General features: G+C 44.9%; 2 protein-coding genes and 1 long non-coding RNA gene across 4 annotated transcripts in view; 2 read left to right on the forward strand and 1 right to left on the reverse strand.

The window, feature by feature from the left end:
- LOC140638332 (uncharacterized) overlaps positions 1-13,502 on the reverse strand; it is a 47,515-nt gene extending 34,013 nt beyond the window's left edge. Inside the window, exons 1-3 of the mRNA XM_072835476.1 lie at positions 11,131-13,502; positions 8,166-8,836; positions 2,655-2,733 (exon numbers count right to left, since the gene is read on the reverse strand). Of these exons, the coding sequence (XP_072691577.1) occupies positions 12,436-13,269 (834 nt within the window). The 5' untranslated portion in view covers positions 13,270-13,502 and the 3' untranslated portion in view covers positions 2,655-2,733; positions 8,166-8,836; positions 11,131-12,435. The remainder of the gene's footprint in view (positions 1-2,654; positions 2,734-8,165; positions 8,837-11,130) is intronic.
- LOC140638341 (uncharacterized) overlaps positions 1-22,664 on the forward strand; it is a 41,164-nt gene that overhangs the window by 17,200 nt on the left and 1,300 nt on the right. The window lies entirely within an intron of this gene.
- Positions 12,975-15,801, forward strand: GAS1 (growth arrest specific 1). The gene has a single exon (XM_072835465.1). The coding sequence runs from the start codon at positions 13,398-13,400 to the stop codon at positions 14,430-14,432; it is 1,035 nt and encodes a 344-aa protein (XP_072691566.1). The 5' UTR covers positions 12,975-13,397; the 3' UTR covers positions 14,433-15,801.

Here is a 22,664-nt window from a genome sequence, read left to right on the forward strand (position 1 = left end):
GCTGTGCTCAGCACTTGGATACGCGGTTAAATAATCACTGTGGTTTGGCTGCTGGTTTCTTTACTGTGGTTAAATAATTGGTGTTGTCTTGGTTGCTAGCTACTTGAAAAATGTATATGTGCACTTGTTTCTCTTTTTTTCTTTCTCTTGAGCAATTTTGACAAGCCCTTGGCAGAAAAGTAGCTGACCTGCTTTTAAAGGGATGCTTTTTCCCTTTGTCATTTTCACTTCCCCTAAATGCTGTTCAAAGACTGGAGGATCCTAAGGACTTTTCTTTCTGGAATCTAGGCAAAGTACTCTGTGTTAGGAAGGAATTCAGTTCACTTCTTTTGTTTGTGGACTAGAGATAAGACTGAGCCTAAGGGCATCTGTGGTTTTCCAGAAAGGCGCCCCCCTTCTTCCAACGAACATAGAGGTTCTAGAGGTTCTCGGATCCACCAAAAGAGGTTCTAGAGGCTCTCGGATCCACCAAAAGAACAGGGAAAGATCATTATGGTGAGCACTGGATAAAACAACCCTGTGTCCAGGCATTTGCCCATATACTTTTCATTGGTAGACCTTTAAAATCTAGAAAGGTTCTTGACACGTAGTAGGTGCTCCCCATCTGATCCACGATAGTAACAATGAATATTAATAATTTAGGATTGCATGACTTCTATTCCAAAAGGTTGCTTCATTAGTCATTTTGTTGGTGTATTTAATAATTGTCCAACTACCAAAAACTGCTCTGACCTGAGACCACAGAAGACCCTCTCTTCTCCAGATGGCTCTGTTCTTCCATGTCTTCAAACCTACCTCCGACTCCAGGCAAACAATGATCAGGGCAATTAATCTTCTTTCAGCAACAAACTGACTGAGATAGCTAGCTGGGTCAGAGCACAAGTCCAGGGACAGGCCTCCACCTGACATGCCCAACAAATACCAATTATGTATGTATATAAATAATGGATAAAGGCAACCTTTAACAGCTCCTCAAAAACCCACAAGGTTCTCAGGGCTCTGTACGAGGAGGAGCCCAATGCTTTCAGTTTGAACTCAGATACAGAGAGGAAACTGGTGTCTTGGAGTGAGGAGGTGGTGAGGTAAGAGCAAAGTTGATTTTCTCAAAAATATCTTAGCAATATCATGACAATTCATCTCTAACAGAAGTCCAAAACATACATCTTATATCAATTACTCAGTGGGCACTCAGATACAAAATTTTGAGTTTTGTTTTTTTTCCCTGCTCTGTCTTGAGGTGGGATGAGGGGAGAGGGAAAGAGAAGTTTCAGAGATTTTAAAAGGATTTGGGGAGGATGCTTCAGAATTTGTTGCTTTTGCCATTTTAGGAAGAAGTCTTTCCCTTTACAAAAGATACTCTTTAGAACTTTTTTTTTTTTGACAGCTATTGATCAAGTGGAGGAAAGCTTTCACAAAAGGCAAACCTTTAAGCCATCATGTTGGTACTGGGCTGGGCGTTATGGAAGCAAGATGAGCTGATAGCCAAGGGTGACCACCTTGGCAGATGGCTTTCTGGGTGTTCTCACTTATTAGGCGGGTGATGTTGGATCACTTAGCCTTTTTGAACTTAAATGTCTTCAATCTTTACCTTGTTAATTTTCTGAAAACTTAATAATGTATGTCTTACACACAATAAGAGAAATTAAAATGAAAGCTGCAATGAGATATAATTTTCATCTATCAGATTGGCAAAGATCCAGAAGTTCAATAACATGTGTCAGTGAAAATGTGAGAAGACAAACACTCCCGTATGCTGGCACAGTGTTGAGGAAGAATAATTGATCCATCACAATTCAGAATGAACCTCCTCTTGGACTCAGTAATTCCACTTCTAAAAATGTATCCTCTACTTGTATTAAAATACTAATAAAATGACAAATGTGTAAGGTGGTTCACTGCCACATTAAAATAACAGACTGGAATTTAAATGTTCTTAAATAAGGAACTGGTTAAATAATGTATGGAGCATCTCAAAACGGAATACTCTACACTCACCAAAAAGATAAGCAATATGTCAGCACTTTATGAAGTGATATGGAACAGTGTCTAAAACATACTTTTAAGTGAAAAAACAAGGCAAAAGATCATTGTTTAAAACATATATTTACACATATATGCAATATTTCTGAGAATGCATACACAAAATTGATCAGGGTGGTTGAGGGAAGCAGGTACTCAGATGCAAAGATGAGTGAGGGCTTTCCATATGCCATGTGCTTTTTAAAACCTTGTATGTTTTGGAGGCACCTGGGTGGCTCAGTCAGTTGAGTGTCTGTGTTTGGTTCAAGCTGTGATCCCGGGGCCCTAGGATTGAGCCCCACATCTTGCCAGCAGCGGGCTTCCTGCCCAGTGGGGAGTCTGCTTCTCCTTCTCCCTCTCCCTCTCTTTCTGCTTGCCATTCCCCCTGCTTGTGCTTTCACTCTCTCTCTTTCAAAAATAAAATAAAATAAATAAAATAAAATAAAATAAAATAAAATAAAAATTAATAAAATAAACCATAATAAAACCTTGTATGTTTTATACTATATGCATATATTGTCTACGCAGAAAAATACATTTAAAAAATTTTAATAGGGGCACCTGGGTGGCTCAGTCAGTTAAGCATCTGCCTTCAGCTCAGGTCATGATCTCAGGGTCCTCGGATCGAGCCTCACCTCAGACTCCCTGCTCAGCGGAGAGCCTGCTTCTCCCTCTCCTTCTGCTGTTCCTCCTGCTTGTGCTCTCTTGCTCTCTCTGTCAAATAAATAAATAAAATCTTTTTAAAAAATTCTTTCAAGTAAAATTAATTAGAAAGCAAACAAACAAACAAAAAAGTGAAAGGGGCATTGGTAATTAAATGCATGCCCATGTATGAAGCAAAGGTATGGAGTATAATGCCACCTATCACAAAGATCTCTAATCAGAAGAACATTGGCACAAAGTGCTGATCCAGACAAGAACTCAATAAAATTTCTGGGATGGATAACTGGACTAAATGAATGTTTATGTCAGTATAAATCATTAATCATTTGGGGAGATGTTTACAACTTTTGGATTCAAATCACACGGATGGCCTCACTTTATTTTTTCCATGGATAGAAAAGAAATTCTTAATGTGGACACTTTAAGTGATGAAGCTATAAATGAAAGGATTTGCCTTGAGATGCCTCCTAGGTTAAAACAGAGTGCTTCCAGGAGGGTTTCAGGAGAGTGAAACTCTGTGTGACACCACCATGGTAATACATGGTAAATAGATTACCTGGCAAAAATAAATAAATAAATAAATAAATAAATAAATAAATAAATAAATAAATAAATAAATAAATAATAAATACATGCATGCATTTATCAATCCCCCGGAATGTACAACACAAAGAGGGAATCCCAAAGTAAACTAAGGGCTTTAGTTAGTAGTATATATAGTAACATTGGTTCATCGATCATAACAAATGTACTACGGTAATAAAAGATGTAAATAACACCTCAAACTGAGCCTAAGGAAGGGGAGAAGGGATACGGGGAGATTCTGTACTTTCCAATCAATTTTTCTGTAAATCTAAAAGTTTTCTTAAAAATAAACTATATTAGTAACAGAAAAGAAAGGAGAAAGAGAAAGCAAGCAAGCAAGAGAAAAATAAATAAAATAATGAAAAATAAAGCAAGAGAGAAAGGAAGAAAAGGAAAAAAGGAAGGAAGGAAGAAAAGAACAAAGTTGGAAGACTTTTTAAAAGGCTTCAGCTTTCTGGCACATACAGCAGGCACTAGTAAATATCTATTGGCTTCAACTGAATGAAATTCAGTGAGAAATGAGCAGGTGAATGTGAAAGCAGATTTAAAATGCAAGAAGAGTGTGAACTCATTAGTGATGTGTTTGGTAAAGTCCTGGGATACTTGTTTCATTAAAAAGAATTAGATGGCTGTAAGCTTGATCATAGATTTCAAGACACTTTATGACAAATTATATATTTTCAACAATAAAGATGTAAACAATTCTAATGCGTGTCCCCCCAAATTGCTTGAGAAACATTAACCACAGACTCACAAATCATACTAGTTCATTGATAGAGATATTTTTCTCATTGTGACTGGTTTTTTTTTTTTTTGAAGCTTATGATCTTTATATAGATCCTTACAAGGTTTTTAAAAAGCTGATTAAGATAACTCATAAATTCTCTTACAAATTATTAATTTTTTTAGAGAACAGTTCATATATAGATTTATAAAATAATTATGAAAAAAGCTTCTTCCTGATTTCAATAGTGAAAAAAAACAGATTTTGAAACAAGGCCTGGCTTTGAAACATTTTGTAACACCCCTTGTAGAACTGGCCCCAATTATTTTTGAACTTAAGGTGTAATGTGCAAATGCATACAAAATGCTATCTGCAAAAATGCAGCTTTTTTGTAGAAAGTTGTACTTCCAGCTACAAGCCATGGAGGTGGAGAGTGTGCCTCAAGTGGTCTGTATAGAACTTGCTATTTGAGCTTTTGATCTCTGTTTCATTAATATCTCTTTTTCAGAGAGTGTGAAAGTCAAGTTTCCTGAGAATCGGAGCTCCCACTGATTTTGTGGGATTTCCTCTTGTTATTAGATGTTGAAATGCAGCCAGGAGCTTGATCTCTGGAGTCCCAAAGCCATGGTGCGGTGCACGTTGTTTGGCCTCTTGGAGAACAGCTGCTCTGTCTCCTCTGAGCTTGTCAGGAGGGGCTGGGCTGTGCTCTCAGTTTCTATCCTGGATCACTAACCACGTTCTTGGAAGAATGGGTGCATTTATATTCCTTTTCCGACAGTGGTGAACCCTTAAATTCCTGACCTAACAACTTATTTAACTTTAAAGCCAGAAAAAATGACTAGTATGGATGTATAGTGCAGAACCTTATCAATTATCTGTGGTGAAAGACCAGCTTATTGTTTGCCTTGCAGATAGATATTTTTGCAAAGCAGAATAAAAGTAAGTTACTAGAAAAAGAAAGGATACCTGCAAAACAGAAGCCCCCAATTTTTATTAGATTCAACAGACATCAAATGGACCTTCTAAGATGCTATAAAAGTATCCGAATGCTCACTCCACTTTCCCAGGGGGTACTGAGGAACAGTCCTAGGACCAGCACTCACCTGCAGAACAGGCTGGTGGAGCCCTGGTACATAGGATGCATGACAGTCTGGGTCTCCCTTCCCTCCCTACCTCCTTCCCCCTGCTCCGGACCCAGACTCAGTGGGGTTCCAGGGCTTTGCCTAGACCTTCTTGGGGAAAAAAAAGTAATTATTTCTACTGCAACCACTAGAAAATACATAACAGTCACATTTTTAGCTACAGTAGTGGGTGCTCAAGTGGTATCTCATTGTTTTCTCATTTTCCTCCATCTGACTGCTAGTTAATTTAAATATCTTTTCACTTGCCTGTTGCCATTTGGATTTACAGCCCTGTGAATTATCTATTTACATCTTCCCTCATATTCCCTTAGATGATCTTTTTCATAGTTTTTAAGAGCTCTTTGCTTATTACAAAATTAGTCTTTTGTCTTTTACCATAGAGATATTCTTGCCCTATCTGTGTGTCTCTTAACTGTGTCTCTAGTATCTTCTCCTTTGGTCTTACTTTTTTATGTAGTCTAATATGTACGTCTTTCTTCCACATCTTCTGATTTTCCAGTCTTGATTATAAAAGTCTTCCTAAATTTCATAGTGTATATGCCATAGCTATAATTTTCTTATTTATTTGCTTTATAGGTAAATTTTTATCTGTAATTTATTTTTACATTTCTTTCTAAACAGGTGACCAGATTTGCCAGTATCATTTATTGAAGAGACTTTACCTTTCCTAGTGATCAAGCCATAACCTTTGTGAGGTTAATATATGACAAAGGTGATGATTAATTAGCCTTAATAATTCAATCAATGTGGGAATATCATTTTACACTTAAAAAATTCAGAACTATATCATATTCTTTACCCTTTCAGGGCCTCTGTTCCCTTTTCTTTTCTTTTTCTTTTTTTTTTTTTTCTTTATTTTCCCCATTCCCTTTTCTACAGTATAACTGATGTGGACTAGTTCTGACATAACCAATTTAGAAAACAAAAAGTTCTGATTTTTCATTCATTCGACCCATCAGATATTTTATGGACTGTGATAGGAGATATGTGTCACTTGGGTGGGGATATAAAGAGAAAGGAAGAGTCCAGGTGGATCTCCAGCCCAAACAGTTGGATATGATGGAAATGGTGTGATTATCTATTGTAACATAATAAATCATCTCAAAACTTAGTGGTCTAAAACAACTTTCTTGGTTATTTCTCATGGTTCTTTGAGCTGACTGGGCTTAGCTGTACTATTATCATATGGAGCAAGAGCAGCACCGGTCAGGTGAGGAAAGTGTCTAGGATATGGAATTTAGAAGGTACTCATTCTTGAGGTCCCTGCAGCCCCACATCATCCAGAGTGAGTGTTCCTTAAATGTTATGCCTCGATGCCTCATTCACTTCACCCCACGTGACCCTGATCTTAGGTTGGGGTTTTCTTCATGTGCTTTTGTCAGATGGAGGTTGAGCTGGAGTCATCAAGGTTCCACTGGGCTGGATAGACATCCAAGATGGCTTCTCCATTCGTGTTTCTGGTGCCTTCTTTATTTACATGGCTGAATAAGCTGGAAGCTGACCAGCATCTCTTTCTCTCCTCACATATCCTCTTCACATGGCCAGCTTGGCTTTCCACACACCCTGGCAGTCTCAGATTTCTTATAACGTAGTTCAGATTTCTTAAATGGTGTTTTGCTTCTCCAAAGTGAACATTCCAAGAGGCCCAGGTGGAAGTTGCACTGCTTCTTGTGACCTAACCTGCAAGCCCCAGAATGTAAGTCACTATCCTTGTATTCATTGTATTCTGTTGGTCAAAGTCACTAAGGTCTACCCAAGATTTACAGGGAAGGACATGAGATTGCCTCTTGATCTGAGGAACATGGAAATAAAGGGAGGAAGAAAATTGATATGGAGATCAATTTTGAAGAATGTCTACCACAGAAAGGGAAAAAACAGGTCTGGATGTGGAAAGTCAGAAGTGCTCCTACAGCAAGTTAACTTTACAATGCTCATTGAACAACCAAATGAATTTTAGGTCCAGAAATCAGAAAAAGAGTGGGATTGAATATTTCAAATCAGGAGATACAGTTTAGAATCTAGGCACTGGATGAGATCACCTAAGGAGTGAGTTTAGAGAGAGAAGAAGCCACCAAGGAGTTACAATGGGGAAAACAGGAGTACGAAGCCAATGAAGATGCACTCTGTAAAGAAGAGGTGATCAGCAGTGCCACATGAGGCTATGAGGTCAGCTAAGATGAGAACAGGAGACGTTACCATTGGGTAGAGCAAGATTTTGGTTACTAGTGACCTTGATGAGAAAAATGGTGGGATAAAACTTAATGATAGTGAATTGAAGAAAGAGTGGAAAAGCCAAGTGAAAGTAAGTTTTTCAAGGAATTTTCATAGAAATAGAATCACGAGTGAGTGGGCACTTGCATTCTAGGAAGAGTTTTGTTTTGTTTTGCTGTTTTAAGATCAGAGAAAGTATAACCAATTTTAGGTGGCTGGGAATGAACTTTATGGTAGGAAGGGAGCTAAGGCTGCAGGGGGAGAAGCAATTGCAAAGCAAAGTCTTGAGTAGGTGAGAGGTGACGGGACTGAAACAAGTCAATAGGGAAGACAGGAGGTATTGGTCAGTGAAATAATGGTGGAATTAGAAATTCTGAGTTAGAGATTTTTCGGGTGACACCGTTGTGTTAATGCCTAGGTCTAGGGTAAGATGACGAGTAGGTAGCTGGAGATGAGGAAGCCAAGGACTAAATAGGAGGCTAAGACTGCCATGAATGATAGAGTAGTCTGGAGAGAAGCATGTGAGCCAGACACTGAAACTGTGAGGAAGGAGCCGTCTGAGAGAAGTAAGCCTGAATGCCCAAAGGCATGTGGTGGCCCGGACTACGTCGTCGACAGAGCTGAGGTAGAACTACATTTCCCAGAATTCCCCCAAAACATAGTTCCATGTTAGTGTTGGTCACAAGGCAAATTTTGCACCAGATTTGGAAGGAGGAAGTGAGGCAATAGCCACGTTATTTTTATCCTGTGCACCAAGCACTGTGGCAGCTTTCACCGTCATTGCAGATTTGAAGCTCCCTTTGGTGGGCGTTTGCCCTCACCTTGATTTGAACTTCCTCATGTCTCTCCAGCCCTCCTGCTTCGCTCCTCCACACCCCAGACAAAGTGCATGTCAGCTCCACAGTGAAGGGCACCCACTTCCGCTGTGGGTCACCCCATGTGTCATCAAGGTTGGAAGTGATGAGGGAGACACCAGTTCCAGTTCATCCCCACTGGCTCCAGTTTTCCTCATGAGCTCCAGTTTGCCCCAGCGTTCCTTCTCAGCTCCACAGCAGATGGAAAAGGAACAGACTGCACCACCTTGCCCTCCCAGCTCCTGCAGTTGTGGTTGGCTACCGCTCCATAAGAAATCCTTCATGTGTCTCACTCAGAGACTCTTCTGGTCAAGCTCTGGCCAAGACAGCATCCACTGTAAGCGACAGACGTACTTCTCTCCTCTGCACCCGGAGGGGTACTGGTTGTTTACCATCCTTGAGAGGATTGAGAAAACTGCCACTCAACTCATTTTCTGTCTTCGCTGGTTCCCGTGAGCAATCTTGGTTGAGAAGGGTGATAAAGAGTCAGTAGGTGGCTCTTGGAAGAGCTAACAGAATGCTGCTAGTCAAGGAAGTTAGAGATGTTCCCAGGGAGGAGGGAAGAGATGTTTGGAGGTGGGAACAAGGGAAGAGCCATAGGTCTATGTACTTCACTTCAGCGTCTGGTGGGCCGTGGGCTGTGGAAGAAAACTCATTCAGGCCTTGAATCTGTAGAGTGGAAGCGGTGCCAGGAGGTTAAGCCACCCAGCTCCCCCTTCCCCTGCCATACACACCCCAGCTTTATGACATGTAATTGACAAATAACGTTGTATACATTTAAAGTGTACAAAGTGACCAATTCGATAAACATCTATTGCGCAATGTGTACAATAAGGGTAGTTAACACAACCCTCACCTCATATAATTACCATTTGGTTGCTATTATTAGGGCTAGAAGATAAAAGCTTTACTTTTATAGCAACTTTCAAGTATTTAACACAGTATTATTAACTACAGTCACCATGCTGCCCCTTAGATCCCCAGAACTTACTCATCCTGTAACTGAAAGTTTGCCGCCTCTGACCAACGACTCCCCTTTACCCACCCCTCAGGTCCTGGAAACCACCATCCATACTGTTGCTATGAATCTGCTTTTTTAAGACTCCACATATAAGTGACATACAGGATTTGTCTTTCTCTGTCTGATTTACTTCACTTGGCATAATCCCTTCAAGGCATTATTTGCATTCGTGTTGATGCAAACAGCAAGATTTCCTTCTTTTTTTGCAGCTGAGTAATATTCATATATATTTATATTTATTCTCTTTATTCATTCTTTGTCCATCAATGGATACTTAGGCTCTTTCCATACCTTGGCCATTGTAAATAATCCTGCAATGAACATGGGGTGCAGGTCTCTCTTTGAGATACTGATTTTATTTCTTTTGGTTATATGCCCAGAAATAAGATTGCTGCATCATAAGGTAGTTCTACTTTTAATTTTTTGAGGAACCTCCTTTCTGTTTTCCACAGTGGCTAAGCCAATTTATATTTCCACCATCTGTGCATGATGTTTCCCTTTTGTCCACACCCTCACCAGCATTTGTTACTTTTTTTTTTTTTTAATGATAGCCATCCTAACAGGTGTGAGGCGTGAGTTCATCTTGGTTTTAATTTACTTTTCCCTGATCAGTGATGTTGAGCACCTTTTCACATATTTGTTGACCACTTGTATGTCTTCTTTGGAAAATGACTATTCTCATCATCTGTCATTTGTATGTGTATTTTTGCATATACATGTAGTTTGCAAATATTTTCTCCTATTCCATAACCTTCAGCCAGGTCTTAGAGCAAGAAGGTGAAGATCCAGCCCAACCCCCCAACAACAACAACAAAAAACCCAGCCCAGAAAGTAGGTTGAGGATATGAGAGATTTGGTGAGAAAAGACTGAGAGCTCCAGTGGAACTGGTGTATTTTCAGGTGAAGGGTTGCTCATGATGACAATTAAGTCAGTTTAAGAGATGTGCAGAGTAATATGGGGATTAGTGGCTGGGTGATGAGGGATGCCTTGGAAGTCTGGTGGTTATTAATGAAAACCTGGATGTGAGACACAGTGGTATCCATGGTGGGGGCAAGGAACTTCTGGAAGAGGGGGTTCGTTCTCCTAGCTCATCTGAACCTCCTTCTCAGGCTTGGTCTATGAAGCAGCTGGTTGCTCCACCGCTCTGGAGTGCCATGAGACTGGGGTGGAGGTGTCCCCAGAGCATGCAATATTCTTGGGACTCCCTTAAATCTCACTGAGAGCTGAATTAAGATCAGGTTGGGCAAGTTCATATGGACCTCTAGAGTAGTGGTTCTCAGAGTTTGGTCCCCAGACAAGTGGCAGCAGCAGCAGCAGCAACAGCCCCTAAGAACTTGTTAGCAATGCAGATTCTCAGGCCCCAGGAGCCCTACTGAATGAAGCAGGAATTCCAGAAGCAGGCTCAGTTGTCTGGGTTTTAACAAGGCTAACCCACAAGTCTCACCGCTCACTAAGATTTGGGACTCACCCTTCTAAAGGAATTCAACACACATTAGTTTAAAAATGCAGCTGAATGTTGAGTTTGTCCTTAGAAGCCTAAAATCACAGAGCACTAAAGATGAAAAGGCTTGATTTCAAGAGTCTAATCTGGCTTTGCACCCTACATGTGAAAGATCCGAGTCTTGGAGGAAGAGTGTGACTCGTCCAAGCCCTCCTGGCAGGACTGAGAAAACTCCAAATAATAACACACCCAGAGCCTGGGAAATAACTTGTTGCCATGGGCCACACAGTTGCAGCTTTTCTATTTAAAAAGACAAAACGAAACAAACATACACGCACACATAAAACAAAACAAACAAAAACAAAAGCAAAAAAACAAAAACAAAACCAAAAAACCCCACAGAGACAGATAGCTCTTGGGCTTGATCTTGTGCTTTCAACTCAAGTCAAGGCAATGTGGTCTATCTTACCTCAGCCTGTTTCTCTTAAAGTCGTATTTATTTTTTATCTTGGGGGCTTGCAGAGGTGCAGCCTCCTAAGGCAGACAGCCCCGAGCAATGCAGCAATCTCCCCAGAAAAGGGAGGCCTTTTTTTTTTTTTTTTCTTTTCATCCTGATAAATCTTCCTACGCTGAGGCTCTGCTCTGACTTTTGCCATTTCGAATTCGCTGGGCCTCCGGGGAGAGATGGACAGCCGAACGCCGCGCTCACTGGAGCCCCGGCCGCCTCTGCTTAGCCTTGATTTTTGTGACAGATGGAGTTGATAGTCTCTCCACGGAAAGGGGAGGAAAAAAGCGCCAGTTTTTGACAGGCCGCAGAAGCCCGGTGCCTCTGGCGGTCGAAGGCTGCGTTGCGCCACAATTAAGGTAGTTTGCAAACTCCCGCGCCTGGATGGCCCGGGCTGCTCCACCGGGCGGCTTCCCTTAACCGAGGGAGGGACTGAAACACACACTTTCATAAAAACCTCGGTGCGTGCCAATTTACCCCCTTCCTTTATGTTCTGACTGCGGCCATATGGTGCTGCTCAACATTCCTCATGATTTTTAATGCTGTAATTATTTTTTCATCGCCGTCCGAGTTAGAAACTTATATTCCTAAAAAATTAATCTGGTCGATTTGGGTTTATGGCTTGCAATTGACAATGATGCCTGGCTCAGGAGCCGTACCTGCCGGAGCGGCGCGGTGGGACCGTGTGCTGGGGCGGGGGCGTTGGAAAGATTTCATCGGCATCCCCCTAACGGAAGCGTGTGCCTATTTCTTGTGTGCGTTTGGGTTTTGTTTTTTACGTTTCTCAAGTTTCAAAGTCCAACATTAAATTCTCTGATCCCCCCCCGCCAAACTCCCTAGCCGCACCGCCCCCCCCCCCCCGCCCCAGCTGGTCCCAAAGATAGGGAACTAGAAAAACAAACTGAATTCTGAACGCAGTCGAAGGTACAGACGGGAGCCAGGGAGAATTAATAAAACTATCCAAAAAAAAAAAAAAAAAAAAAGGAAAAGGGAAAAAAAGACCCCAACAAAAAGGCCTGTGGCCGAGCCGGATGCAAACAGCTGCCCCTGAGCCCTGCCCGCTGATTCCGAGCGCGAGCCGGGGCTCCAGATCCGAGCCTCCTTAAGAGTAGGAGGAGCTCCCAGGCCTCTGTCAGGCTCCTTAAGCCTCTCCTTTCAAGCTCTGAATGCCTGAATGTGAGCTGCCCACCACCCTCCCCGCCCTCCCCCACTCCGCAACCCCACTCCACTCCAGCGGCTCGTAAAAAAAAAAAAAAAAAAAAAAAAGTTTCAACAACAACAGCCAGGACCAATAGCATCTCGAAAAGCCGGGAAAGGGGGCCGAGCAAAGGGCGAAAGAGAGTGGAGAAAGGAGAAAGCGGGCAGGCTCGGAGCGCGCGGGGCCGGGGCCCGGCGAGCTGGAGGAGCGTTGCTAATGTTTTTGTTTGTTTGCTTTTCCATGCATGCATAATGAGGGGGCACCGCGGCACCACGCGGGGGCTCCCGGCCCACTTTTGTATTTAAAGCCTCGCAGCCAGAGAGTCCGCCGCCGGGCTCAGCGGATCCGCTCCCCGGGCCCCGTGTCACCCGAGAAGCCGCCGCCGAGGGAAGCCCGGGAGCCGCTCCCCGGCCGCGCCGAGTTTCTTGTTCTCCCAGCGCCGCCCGGAAAGGGCTCCCGGGAGCTTGGCGAGGCCGGGGTCGCCGCGGGCGGAGGGGGAGGGGACGCGGGCGTCCGGGCCGCGGGAAGGCGGGCAGCGCCCCGACGCGAGCCAGGAAGCGGCGCGATGCTAGAGCCCGCGGCGGCGGCGGCGGCGGCGGCGGCGGCGGTGGCGGCGGCGGCGCAGCGCTGAGCCCGGGAGGAAGGAGCCGCCGCGGCCGCACAACGGATCTGCAGGCGCGGAGCAAAATGCACCCGCGGCGCCGCGCGGTCCCGCAGCCCCGCCGCGGCCCCGCGGCCCGCAGCCCGCCGGCGCGGCACTGAGCGCCTCCCGCCACCGCCGGGGGACGACCGGAGGGGCTCTCCGCGGCCGTGCGTTTCTGGGAGAGCCACCGCAGCCCGAGCGGGCGGACGGGCGGGCGGCCAGACCTTCTGCGAGCGGCGCGGCACCAGCGAGCGGCGCGCATGGATTTATGAAAACACTCATGCAAGAAGTTGGCAGGACTGGGGCAAACTTTTCCGCCGGCTCCGCGTCCGCCGCTGCCCGCGCCTCGTCTCCTTTCCCCTCGTCGCCCGGCGGCCGCCGCGGCCCGCGATGGTGGCAGGGCTGCTGGGCGGCGGCGGCGGGGCCCGCGCGGGGACCGTGCCGGGCGCCTGGCTGTGCCTGATGGCGCTGCTGCAGCTGCTGGGCTCGGCGCCGCGGGGCTCGGGGCTGGCGCACGGCCGCCGCCTCATCTGCTGGCAGGCGCTGCTGCAGTGCCAGGGGGAGCCGGAGTGCAGCTACGCCTACAACCAGTACGCCGAGGCGTGCGCGCCGGTGCTGGCGCAGCGCGGCGGGGGCGACGCGCCGGGGGCCGGGGCCGCCGCCGCCGCCGCCGCCGCCGCCGCCTTCCCGGCTTCGGCCGCCTCGTTCTCGTCGCGCTGGCGCTGCCCGAGCCACTGCATCTCGGCGCTCATTCAGCTCAACCACACGCGCCGCGGGCCTGCCCTGGAGGACTGTGACTGCGCGCAGGACGAGAACTGCAAGTCCACCAAGCGCGCCATTGAGCCGTGCCTGCCCCGGACGAGCGGCGGCGGCGCGGGCGGCGCGGGCGCGGGCGGGGTCATGGGCTGCACCGAGGCCCGGCGGCGCTGCGACCGCGACAGCCGCTGCAACCTGGCCCTCGGCCGCTACCTGACCTACTGCGGCAAGCTCTTCAACGGGCTGCGCTGCACCGACGAGTGCCGCACGGTCATCGAGGACATGCTGGCCGTGCCCAAGGCGGCGCTGCTCAACGACTGCGTGTGCGACGGGCTGGAGCGGCCCATCTGCGAGTCGGTCAAGGAGAACATGGCCCGCCTGTGCTTCGGCGCCGAGCTGGGCAACGGCCCGGGCAGCAGCGGCTCGGACGGCGGCCTCGACGACTACTACGACGAGGACTACGAAGACGAGCCGCGCGCGGGGGGCGCGGGCGGCGAGCAGCTGCTGGACGACGACGACGGCGCCCCGCACCCGGCGCGCCCGGGCGGCGGCGCTGCAGCGGCGGGCGGCCGCGGGGACCTGCCCTACGGGCCGGGGCGCAGGAGCAGCGGCGGCGCCCGCACGGCGCTCGCCTCCATCTTGCTGCTGCTGCTCCCGCTGCTCTTCTAGCCGCCGCGGCGGGCTGCGGGAGGGCGGGCGCCGGGGGCCCCGAGGCCGGGCATCCGGGCGGCGGCTGCGATCGCTCCCCGCGGCGCCCCGAGTAGACTCTGCCGGGCGGGTCCCCCCTCGCGGCCCCCGGCGCCTCCCGCGCGTCCTCCCGCGCTCGGGACTCCTCGGACAGCCTCCCCCGCCCCCACTCCGGGCCCCGGGAACTCCCGGCGCGACCGCCCCGCGGAGGGCGGCCGGCGGGAGCTCGGGGCGCCGGGGTGCAGCGGGGGCGGGCGCGGGGGTGCAGCCGGCGGTCGTCCCGGGCTCCGAAGAAAGGAAGCCGACCTGTGGGGCCCTAACAGTGTCACGGGAGCGGGCTTGGGCAGGGGTTTGAAGGAGGATTTACATTTGCAAAAGGGGCCGCGTGTGTGTGTGTGTGTGTGTGTGTGTGTGTGTGTGAGTGAGCGTTTTGGCTGCGCAAGGGGAGGGGGGTGGGGGGACTGTCGGTGTCGACTTTTATTGTGGCCAGTGAGGACCTTGCAATCGTGAGTAAACGTAACCGATTCACTTGTTTACTCTTGGTCAGCGCTCAGAATTGTCTGCTTGGGCGGGGCAGGAGGACTGCGAAGGGGTTAATATGCATGAATTAGTTTTTGGATAACTGCGCCCTTGACCTTAATTTCATTGCCACCGCTCTGATCTCTTAGCACATTTCTTAGGATTAAAGGTCAAAAGATGCTGATCTAAAGGGTTGCTGGTGGTGTTGAACAATGCAACTTTTTACGTAAAAGAGCTCTGCACTGCCATCTATGAAAGCCTCTTTAGGATGTTTGTCTTGTCATTTTTGTTCTTTACATCAAGAAATTGTATGTACAAATATGCGGAGAAAATATATTGCCTCTGCTTTTATCAGGGTGCTAAACCCTGGTACTTCTATATAAAGTGTATTAAAACTGGGATTTGTTACCAGTTGCTGTACGTTGTATATAGAATTTTTATAAATTGTATGCTTCAGAAATAATTTATTTTTAAAAAGAAATTAAAATTTTAAATCTGCAACCACGTTTTGCCTTTCCTCTCTGAAATGTATAGATTCCGTTTGTCACCAGGGATCCAAACCCACAATCCATTGTGAAGTGTTCTCTCTCTAGAACAGTCCTTAAATGTACAGTGTATTTTATAGATTTGAAGTTAACATTGTTATTTTCAAGAGAATTTATGGACATTGTAGAAATATATAAGTGCATTTCCAAACTGCCTTAAACATTGTATTTTTATAGACATCCTTTAAAAAAAAAAGTCCTATGTTTTAAGTAACTATGGCTTTGTGTATTTTTTATTTGTTTTATTAAAATGTGTACATCAGTAAAGAGTTTTTAAATAATGAAAATGGTGTAGTTGCTTTCCAGAGCTACATTGTGGTTTACCCAATAATGGGTAAGGAGGGGGCTGGAGGGGCCACTGGGAATCTATCAACCATCAACTGAAATTAAAATACAGCACAAGACAAGAAATGAGGGCTATTATTTCTGCCTCTAATTTAATGAACAATTAGACATGTGTAAATGAAGCAGCTAAAGATACAACCCGCCGGTCGGCATTGGTTTTTGCGTTTGCGGAGAGAACTCACAAAATTGTGTCTTCCCTACAGATTTTGGGGATAGCCCAGAGGTCTGTCTCCCCTCCCCCCTTTCCAGGGGGAGCCCCCAAGCCCCTCCTCCAAGAGTGTCCTATCTGGCTCTAGACATTCTCCTACAATCAAACAGGCCAATAACATCTGTTACCAATAGGTCTTAGGAAACCTGGCACACCGCTTCAAAGTCATTTTCACACTTCGGGTGAAAAAGTACAAAATTTTGTTACAAAACATTCAGGCGGGCAAAAGTAAACACACTGGGGAGAGGAACAATCACCAGAACTTGTAATATTGTTGTGAAGAGTTGTTTAGCAGTGGGCTGAAGGCTGGGTTCCTGCCAGAGCTACTGATCTACACTCAAACGCCCTTAGATAAATAATTACACTCTTAAGCTGTGTCGAGTGCTGATACACTTGACCTTGTAAATAGAAATGTTTGCAGTAGGAATAAACTCCGGCATTGGAAAATCTTTTAAACATTAACACAAAAGAGAGCGCTCTGTCCTCTGGGGATTTGAGTCTGAACCTCGCCAAGCTAGGCACTTGCAAGAGGGAAAAAAAGTTTATTTATCTTCTATTCCTGGTGTTTATTTAAAGCTTTTCATTTTAAACGCGGTGATTGGAAGGCGAGTCAGGAGTTTAAAAGTCACCACAAATAAACTTTGTCTGAGGGGTCGACAGATTAGCAAGATCTCGTGTCTCTTTATATGATATTAACATGTACTGAGAAAACATAACCAGATTTCTCTGCTGCCTGAAGTAATTAACAAAGCTATGCCCCCTGCCAACCCCACCCCCCCAAATCCCAACCCTCCTTTCCAGGTTGCTTTTTGCCTCTTCACTCGCTCTTTTCTCAGCTTTTATGGAGGGCTTCGAGGCACTTCTTGTCGGATCTAAAACCAAGACTGGTCCACGGGTAGGATCAGAAAGGCTGAGAGAGCTGTGTCAGGGGAGCCGAGGAGAGTGGTTGGTGTGTGGCTGCAAGCCCCAGTCACCTGAATGGTTGAGTAAACATATTGTTAAAACAAAGCTGAAAGCGTTGTTTCTTTGGGAAGTGAACAAAGAGTATTCCGAGAGACTTGTAAATGAAATCAGCCTTCTTTACAAACCTCCAGTTCGCAGTGCTCCTGTGTTCGTCCTGAAATATATTTAAATCATCTCCATCTCCTGTTATTTTAACACATTCTTGACTAAAAGTTAAGTCTTTGTCCCAGTAAAAGACCCAGTTTTCCCCAGTAAGAAGTAAAAGGCATTAGCACTAGAAAAGGCCTGATAATTAACTGGTACAATAAACTCACGACTTGATTTTACAGGGTCCTGTCAAAAGCATCTGCCTGGAATAAATCAACACAGCTCGCTGTTGGGGAGAGGGGACGCGAGGCTTTATGCTTTCTTCCTTGAAGAAAGTGAACATTGATCGGTGGCTCATTTTAATTTAAACAGTTCTATGCTAGAGCCCAGGAGCCCCCTGGTCCCTCCACAGGCCTAGTGGATTCCAGAACAGGTTGCTGAGATGCTAGAACCTTCGGTGGTGGGACTGTACGTTGCCATCTGCTCCTAGGCAGAAAGAATTTTTACAGATGTTGACATCTGTAATATCTCACGCTCTCTGGGGAACCTTTTGGAATTTGGGACATTTGAGACGGCCAGACGTCTCTTGGAGAATGCCTGGAAGTACCATTACCGAAAGAAAGAGTATCTCTGGCTTTTCCTGAAGATTCTCGAAAAGTGCCATGCTTCTCAGAAGCCTTCCAGAGTGCAAGGAGCTCCCGCTGGATTTCACGCAACATCATGTGTCCTCGAAGCTGGTCCCATTTCCCCTGTTAGCAGGTTTGCATTCTCAGTGACAGTTTATTTGTCTTTGGAGGCACTTCAGTGACAAATGTTTAAGGGAGTGTGGGACAATGGTGGAGAACAAGGAGGCAGTTCATTGAACTGACAGTGACCATACAGTAAATAGAAGAAGGTTCAGGCTTCATTGCTCACCCAAGCACACAGAAACGCTTTTGTTTATGACCACAATGGACATAACATAAGGTCTCTGTTTATTTTTAACAATATATAGCAATGTACGCCAGCAATACACATATGCGAGGGGAGGGGGATGGCCGGAGGGAAGGAAATTCTCCTCCAAAGTCGCAGGACATCCCTGTGCCCAGGCAGGGCCCTGACAAATGTTTCTACATAAGGGCGCAGCTCCTGGTGTCAACTGGCACAAACCTAAGAGGCCACCATGCTCTGACACACCTGGGGTGCCTCGCAGCTCTCCCAACCGGGCCCACGTGAGTGAAGACACAGCCCAGAACCAGTAGCACCTCTCTCGAAGAGTCAAGAGAAACTGCCTGGAGTGGGGTGCCCCTCCTCAGCACTTCTGCACGCAAACCCCCACGCCATCATCCCAGCAGGACCACGTCATAGAGAAAAAAAAAAAGAGAGAAATACCATGAGAACTCTCAGAGACATCAAGCTATGTGCTAAAAATCTTCCTACAGTCAGTTTTGGCTTTGAATAAACAGCTCACCGGGTCCAACTGGGATAGAACCTCATGCATCTTCTTTCGAACCCGTCAAAAGAAAAGTGTCCGTTATCTGTTTTCTGACCTCTCACACGAAGGAACGTGAGAAACTGTGTCAGTTGACCCCATTCCTCCCAGCTCCTCAAACTAAACTTGTTGGGAGGCAGCCTGTTCCAAACCCCTTGAAGCCCCAAGAGTAGTTCTGGGAGGGCTGGGTTTCCAGTGGGCCGGGCAGCCTTGTGGGTTAAGTAAAGTTGGATGTTACTGTATTCTATTTGAGGGATTGTCTCTGCTGGACAGTTGAAAAGGTTCACCCTTGACTATCTGAATGACATAAGTAATGTGCTATTAGCATAAATACCTTCTAAGGCATCCATTTAATCAATTTCTTAAATAACAGAATGATCTACTACAAAATAGTGGACTGTATACACTATATTTTGGCACAAAGATGGACATTCTCCCACTAGTAACCAGGGGCTCTAAATAAATGATTTCAACAATGTTTTATTAAAGGCCGACAAGAGCCCTCGAGCTGCATTAATCGGGGAGAAGTCGAGTGGCACTTTTGTTATGGAAATGTTAAGCACATAATAGCACTGCCAGACAATGTGCAGCCACTTCATTCTTTCAGCCATGCTGACACCTCTTAAAGAGGAACTGCAGGGAAGGATGTGGGAAAGATTTGCTTTCTGAGGAAGCTTTCAGCTAATATTTCGGAGGGCTACCTCCAAACCCTGTGGAATATGCATGCAATGGAAGCCGGAGGGGCAGCTGAGATCCTCAAACGGCCTCCTTCCCTTATTTCGGGGGCTTGGGTTCCATTGAAAAATCAAATGTCTATCCTTTTTGACATGGCATTTGTCAAAACTATCCATTGGTGATTTTGTAGGGCTACGAGATCCACTTTTACAAAAAGGATCAAAGACTCTCAGTGGCATTGATGTACGTGATCGGTGGTTTGGGTTGAGTCCTCCTTACACAGTTTTGTGGTCAAGTCTGCAAACAGGTGAATATACACAATGCCATCAAGGACATCTTCAATTTGAAACCAAAAATTAGAATAATGCTGTTTCCAGACTTTATAGACACCCCTATGTTCTCTGGGTATCTATATATATCTTACAAGTTCATATTTAGGTTTTTATAAGTTCTGTAAGATGCCAATGGGTTCTTGGATACCAGAATGGAATAATATCTCACAACCAAATCATACTATATATTTTATCACTGATCAAATGTCATTCAGCACCAAGATAAAATCTTCTGGTAAGATTTGAGGACTTTCTCATAGATGTCTCTTTTATGAAATGCCAGTCATCCAACCTTCAGTTTTAACCCGTGAGACCGCTTACCTGTCAGGTAATGGCACCTGTTAGGGGCACCCTTCTGTAGCAAACATTGCAAGAAGCTTTTATGATGACTAAAACTAACATCTGTCATCCTGAACAGCTGAGAGGAGGGAGCGAGGAACAAAAAGAGTTCACTGTGGCTCCACGGGCATGTGTTGAGGGTCTAGTGTAAATATGGCACAGTCTTGTCCCTGGCCCAGGGGCAGGCAGGATGGGGAGACAAACACACACATGCTTTCAGCTGTGGTGAGCACAGAGGACAATTACAGAAAGACTTAGCCCAACATTCGATTTAGGTAAATCTTCTTGGGGAAGGGGACACTGAAGCTAGGTCTGGAGACAGGATTGGGAGTTAACAAGGAAAAAGGTGGGAAAATGTTTTCACCAGAGGGAACTGCATGGTGGGATGAAAGAACATTCTGCGTGTGCGCCCACGTGCTGACTATTTGTGACTACCAAAGCATAAAGTAGGAAGTAGCAAGAATGAGGCTTGAAAGAAGAGCTAATACTAGGTCACAGAAGCCTTGATTGTCACGTTAGGCATTGACTTTACCATGCACTGTGGTCATGATGAGAATTCCCAGCTGACATCTCCGGAAGTTCACCTTCCTGGGCAGGGTACACAATGGTTTTAAGAAGCGAGGACCAGAAACTGGGAGAACAGTGTGGGAGTCAATGTCGGGTCCAGGGAACAGAGACAGTGAGGGGAGGGAGATGACAGATTCCAGACACTGTCATTGGTCAAATGCGGAGTATTGGAGGGTTGGAGCCAAATTGATGGCTGGGTTTCTGGCTCAGGGTTTAGAAAATTGGTGTATAATGTCATCTTCTGTCCTAGAGGAAGAAAGTTTGGAGGGTAAGTCATATTTGAGGATATGTGGAAGATCTAGTCTACAGTGCGCTATAGGAAGTGAACTGCAGGTCTGAAGTCAGTCTTGTGGAATGATCATGGTTAAAGCTCCAAGAGTGATACACCCAAGGACAATGCGCAGACAAAGAAGTGCAGTGAGGGGAGAAGGTGGTGCCCAGAAAAGGAATCCCAGAGAAGGTCAGAGATGCCTGAGCATGAGCAGGAGTAAGGAATACTAACAGTCCTGGTCATGGACCCCTGAATATTAAAGTGCTTAAGAGACCAATTCTATGAGTAAATCTTAAAAAGCAGGATGAATTCACAGGATTTCTAATATAAAAATATAAATATTCTTCATATGTCAATAGTAGCAATCAAAATCATAATCAAAAACATCTCTAGGAAAATAAAAATTGCCAAAATTCTGCCATCACATTAAAATGATAGTAATAACAGTATTGATTATTATGTACCATGCACAACATTGTGCACATAATATGCACTAAATCATTTCATCATTACAACATCCCTGTGTTACTTAGATTATTTCCATATTACAGAGGAAGGAACTGATGTTTTAGTCACCTAACCCTGGCTATTCAATGAATAGGTTGATGCATGTTTGAATCTACATATTTGTGTCAAGAGATTGAGATCAGAGCTTTTAGGCCATAATGATTTTCAAAATATAAAAATCCTGAGTAGTCCACGGACTTTTAAAACACTGGACCAAATTCAGATGATTTTACTTAACCATCTATCGAATGTGCCAAAATGTTAGCAGTGGTGATATTGCAGATAATTAGGATCTTCTTCCTTGTATATTTATGTTTCCCAAATTTTATCAATGAATAGGTATTCTCCTCCTTTCATATTAAAATGTTTTTAAAGTAGTAATACTAAGAACCATAAAAAAGAAATAAGAAAGTATACGTTCAGCATTTGTGATCACTGCTTTATATCTTTTTCCTCATTTGCTCAGTATACCTCAAATTCTTCTGAAGAAAAAGTGATGTTTTTGGAAGCCTAAAATAATTCAAAGTACAAAATCATTCTCTTTGTAAAATCACTTGGTAGATGAAAATAAATGATAAAAATACACAAAAATATTAGCAAGAAGAGTCTCAAGAGATCTTCCATTCATCCATGCATTCAACGTTTCATGTTTGTTAATCACTTACTATGAGCCAGGGGACATGTGCGGCACTATAACTACAGCAGGGACTCCAAAAATTAAGCTTTCTGCCTGCAGAAAGCAGAACCGCTTTATGAATTTCACTACCTTGTACATTATAACATGACCATCTTTCCTCTATTAAAGAATGAGCACACCTTCTTGCCCTATATCCATTTACAAAGTGTTTTGTGTGTCTTACCTTTCTCAAAACATGCTCCTGCCTCACAGATATGTATCAGGAAAATATATATGTTCCCTATATATGATGGATCATTCCAGTTTTTTATATGTTTTACAAGTGGAGCAATTAAATCCTTTAATTTTGCAGTTTATTGGATAGTTGTCTTCTAGTGAAGTTCAGAATGAAGAACTAAGTCGAAAATCGTTATAGTACTTACAAGAGCCAGAAAATAAATACTGATTTTTGACATGTGCCAAAATGAAAGGTTCAATTATATTCTGGAAGAACCAAATTATCTATAATGAATAAATGAATCACACAATTGCATATTGCATATTATTTTTAAAATAACCATCAGTAAGCTCTAGAAATAAATAACACACTCCTATTTCATTTAAATTGCCTAATGTACTCCTTGCTCATTGTCACCTGATTTTTCACTCTTTTTGCAAAATTCAATCTATTGAAACCAAAACTATGAAAAAAAAAAGACTGCCAATACTTAGGATACTGGCAGAAAATTAGTTATTTTATTATTTGGCT

Source organism: Canis lupus, chromosome 1 (assembly GCF_048164855.1).
Source record: "Canis lupus baileyi chromosome 1, mCanLup2.hap1, whole genome shotgun sequence".
In the NCBI taxonomy this organism is placed as follows: domain Eukaryota; kingdom Metazoa; phylum Chordata; class Mammalia; order Carnivora; family Canidae; genus Canis; species Canis lupus.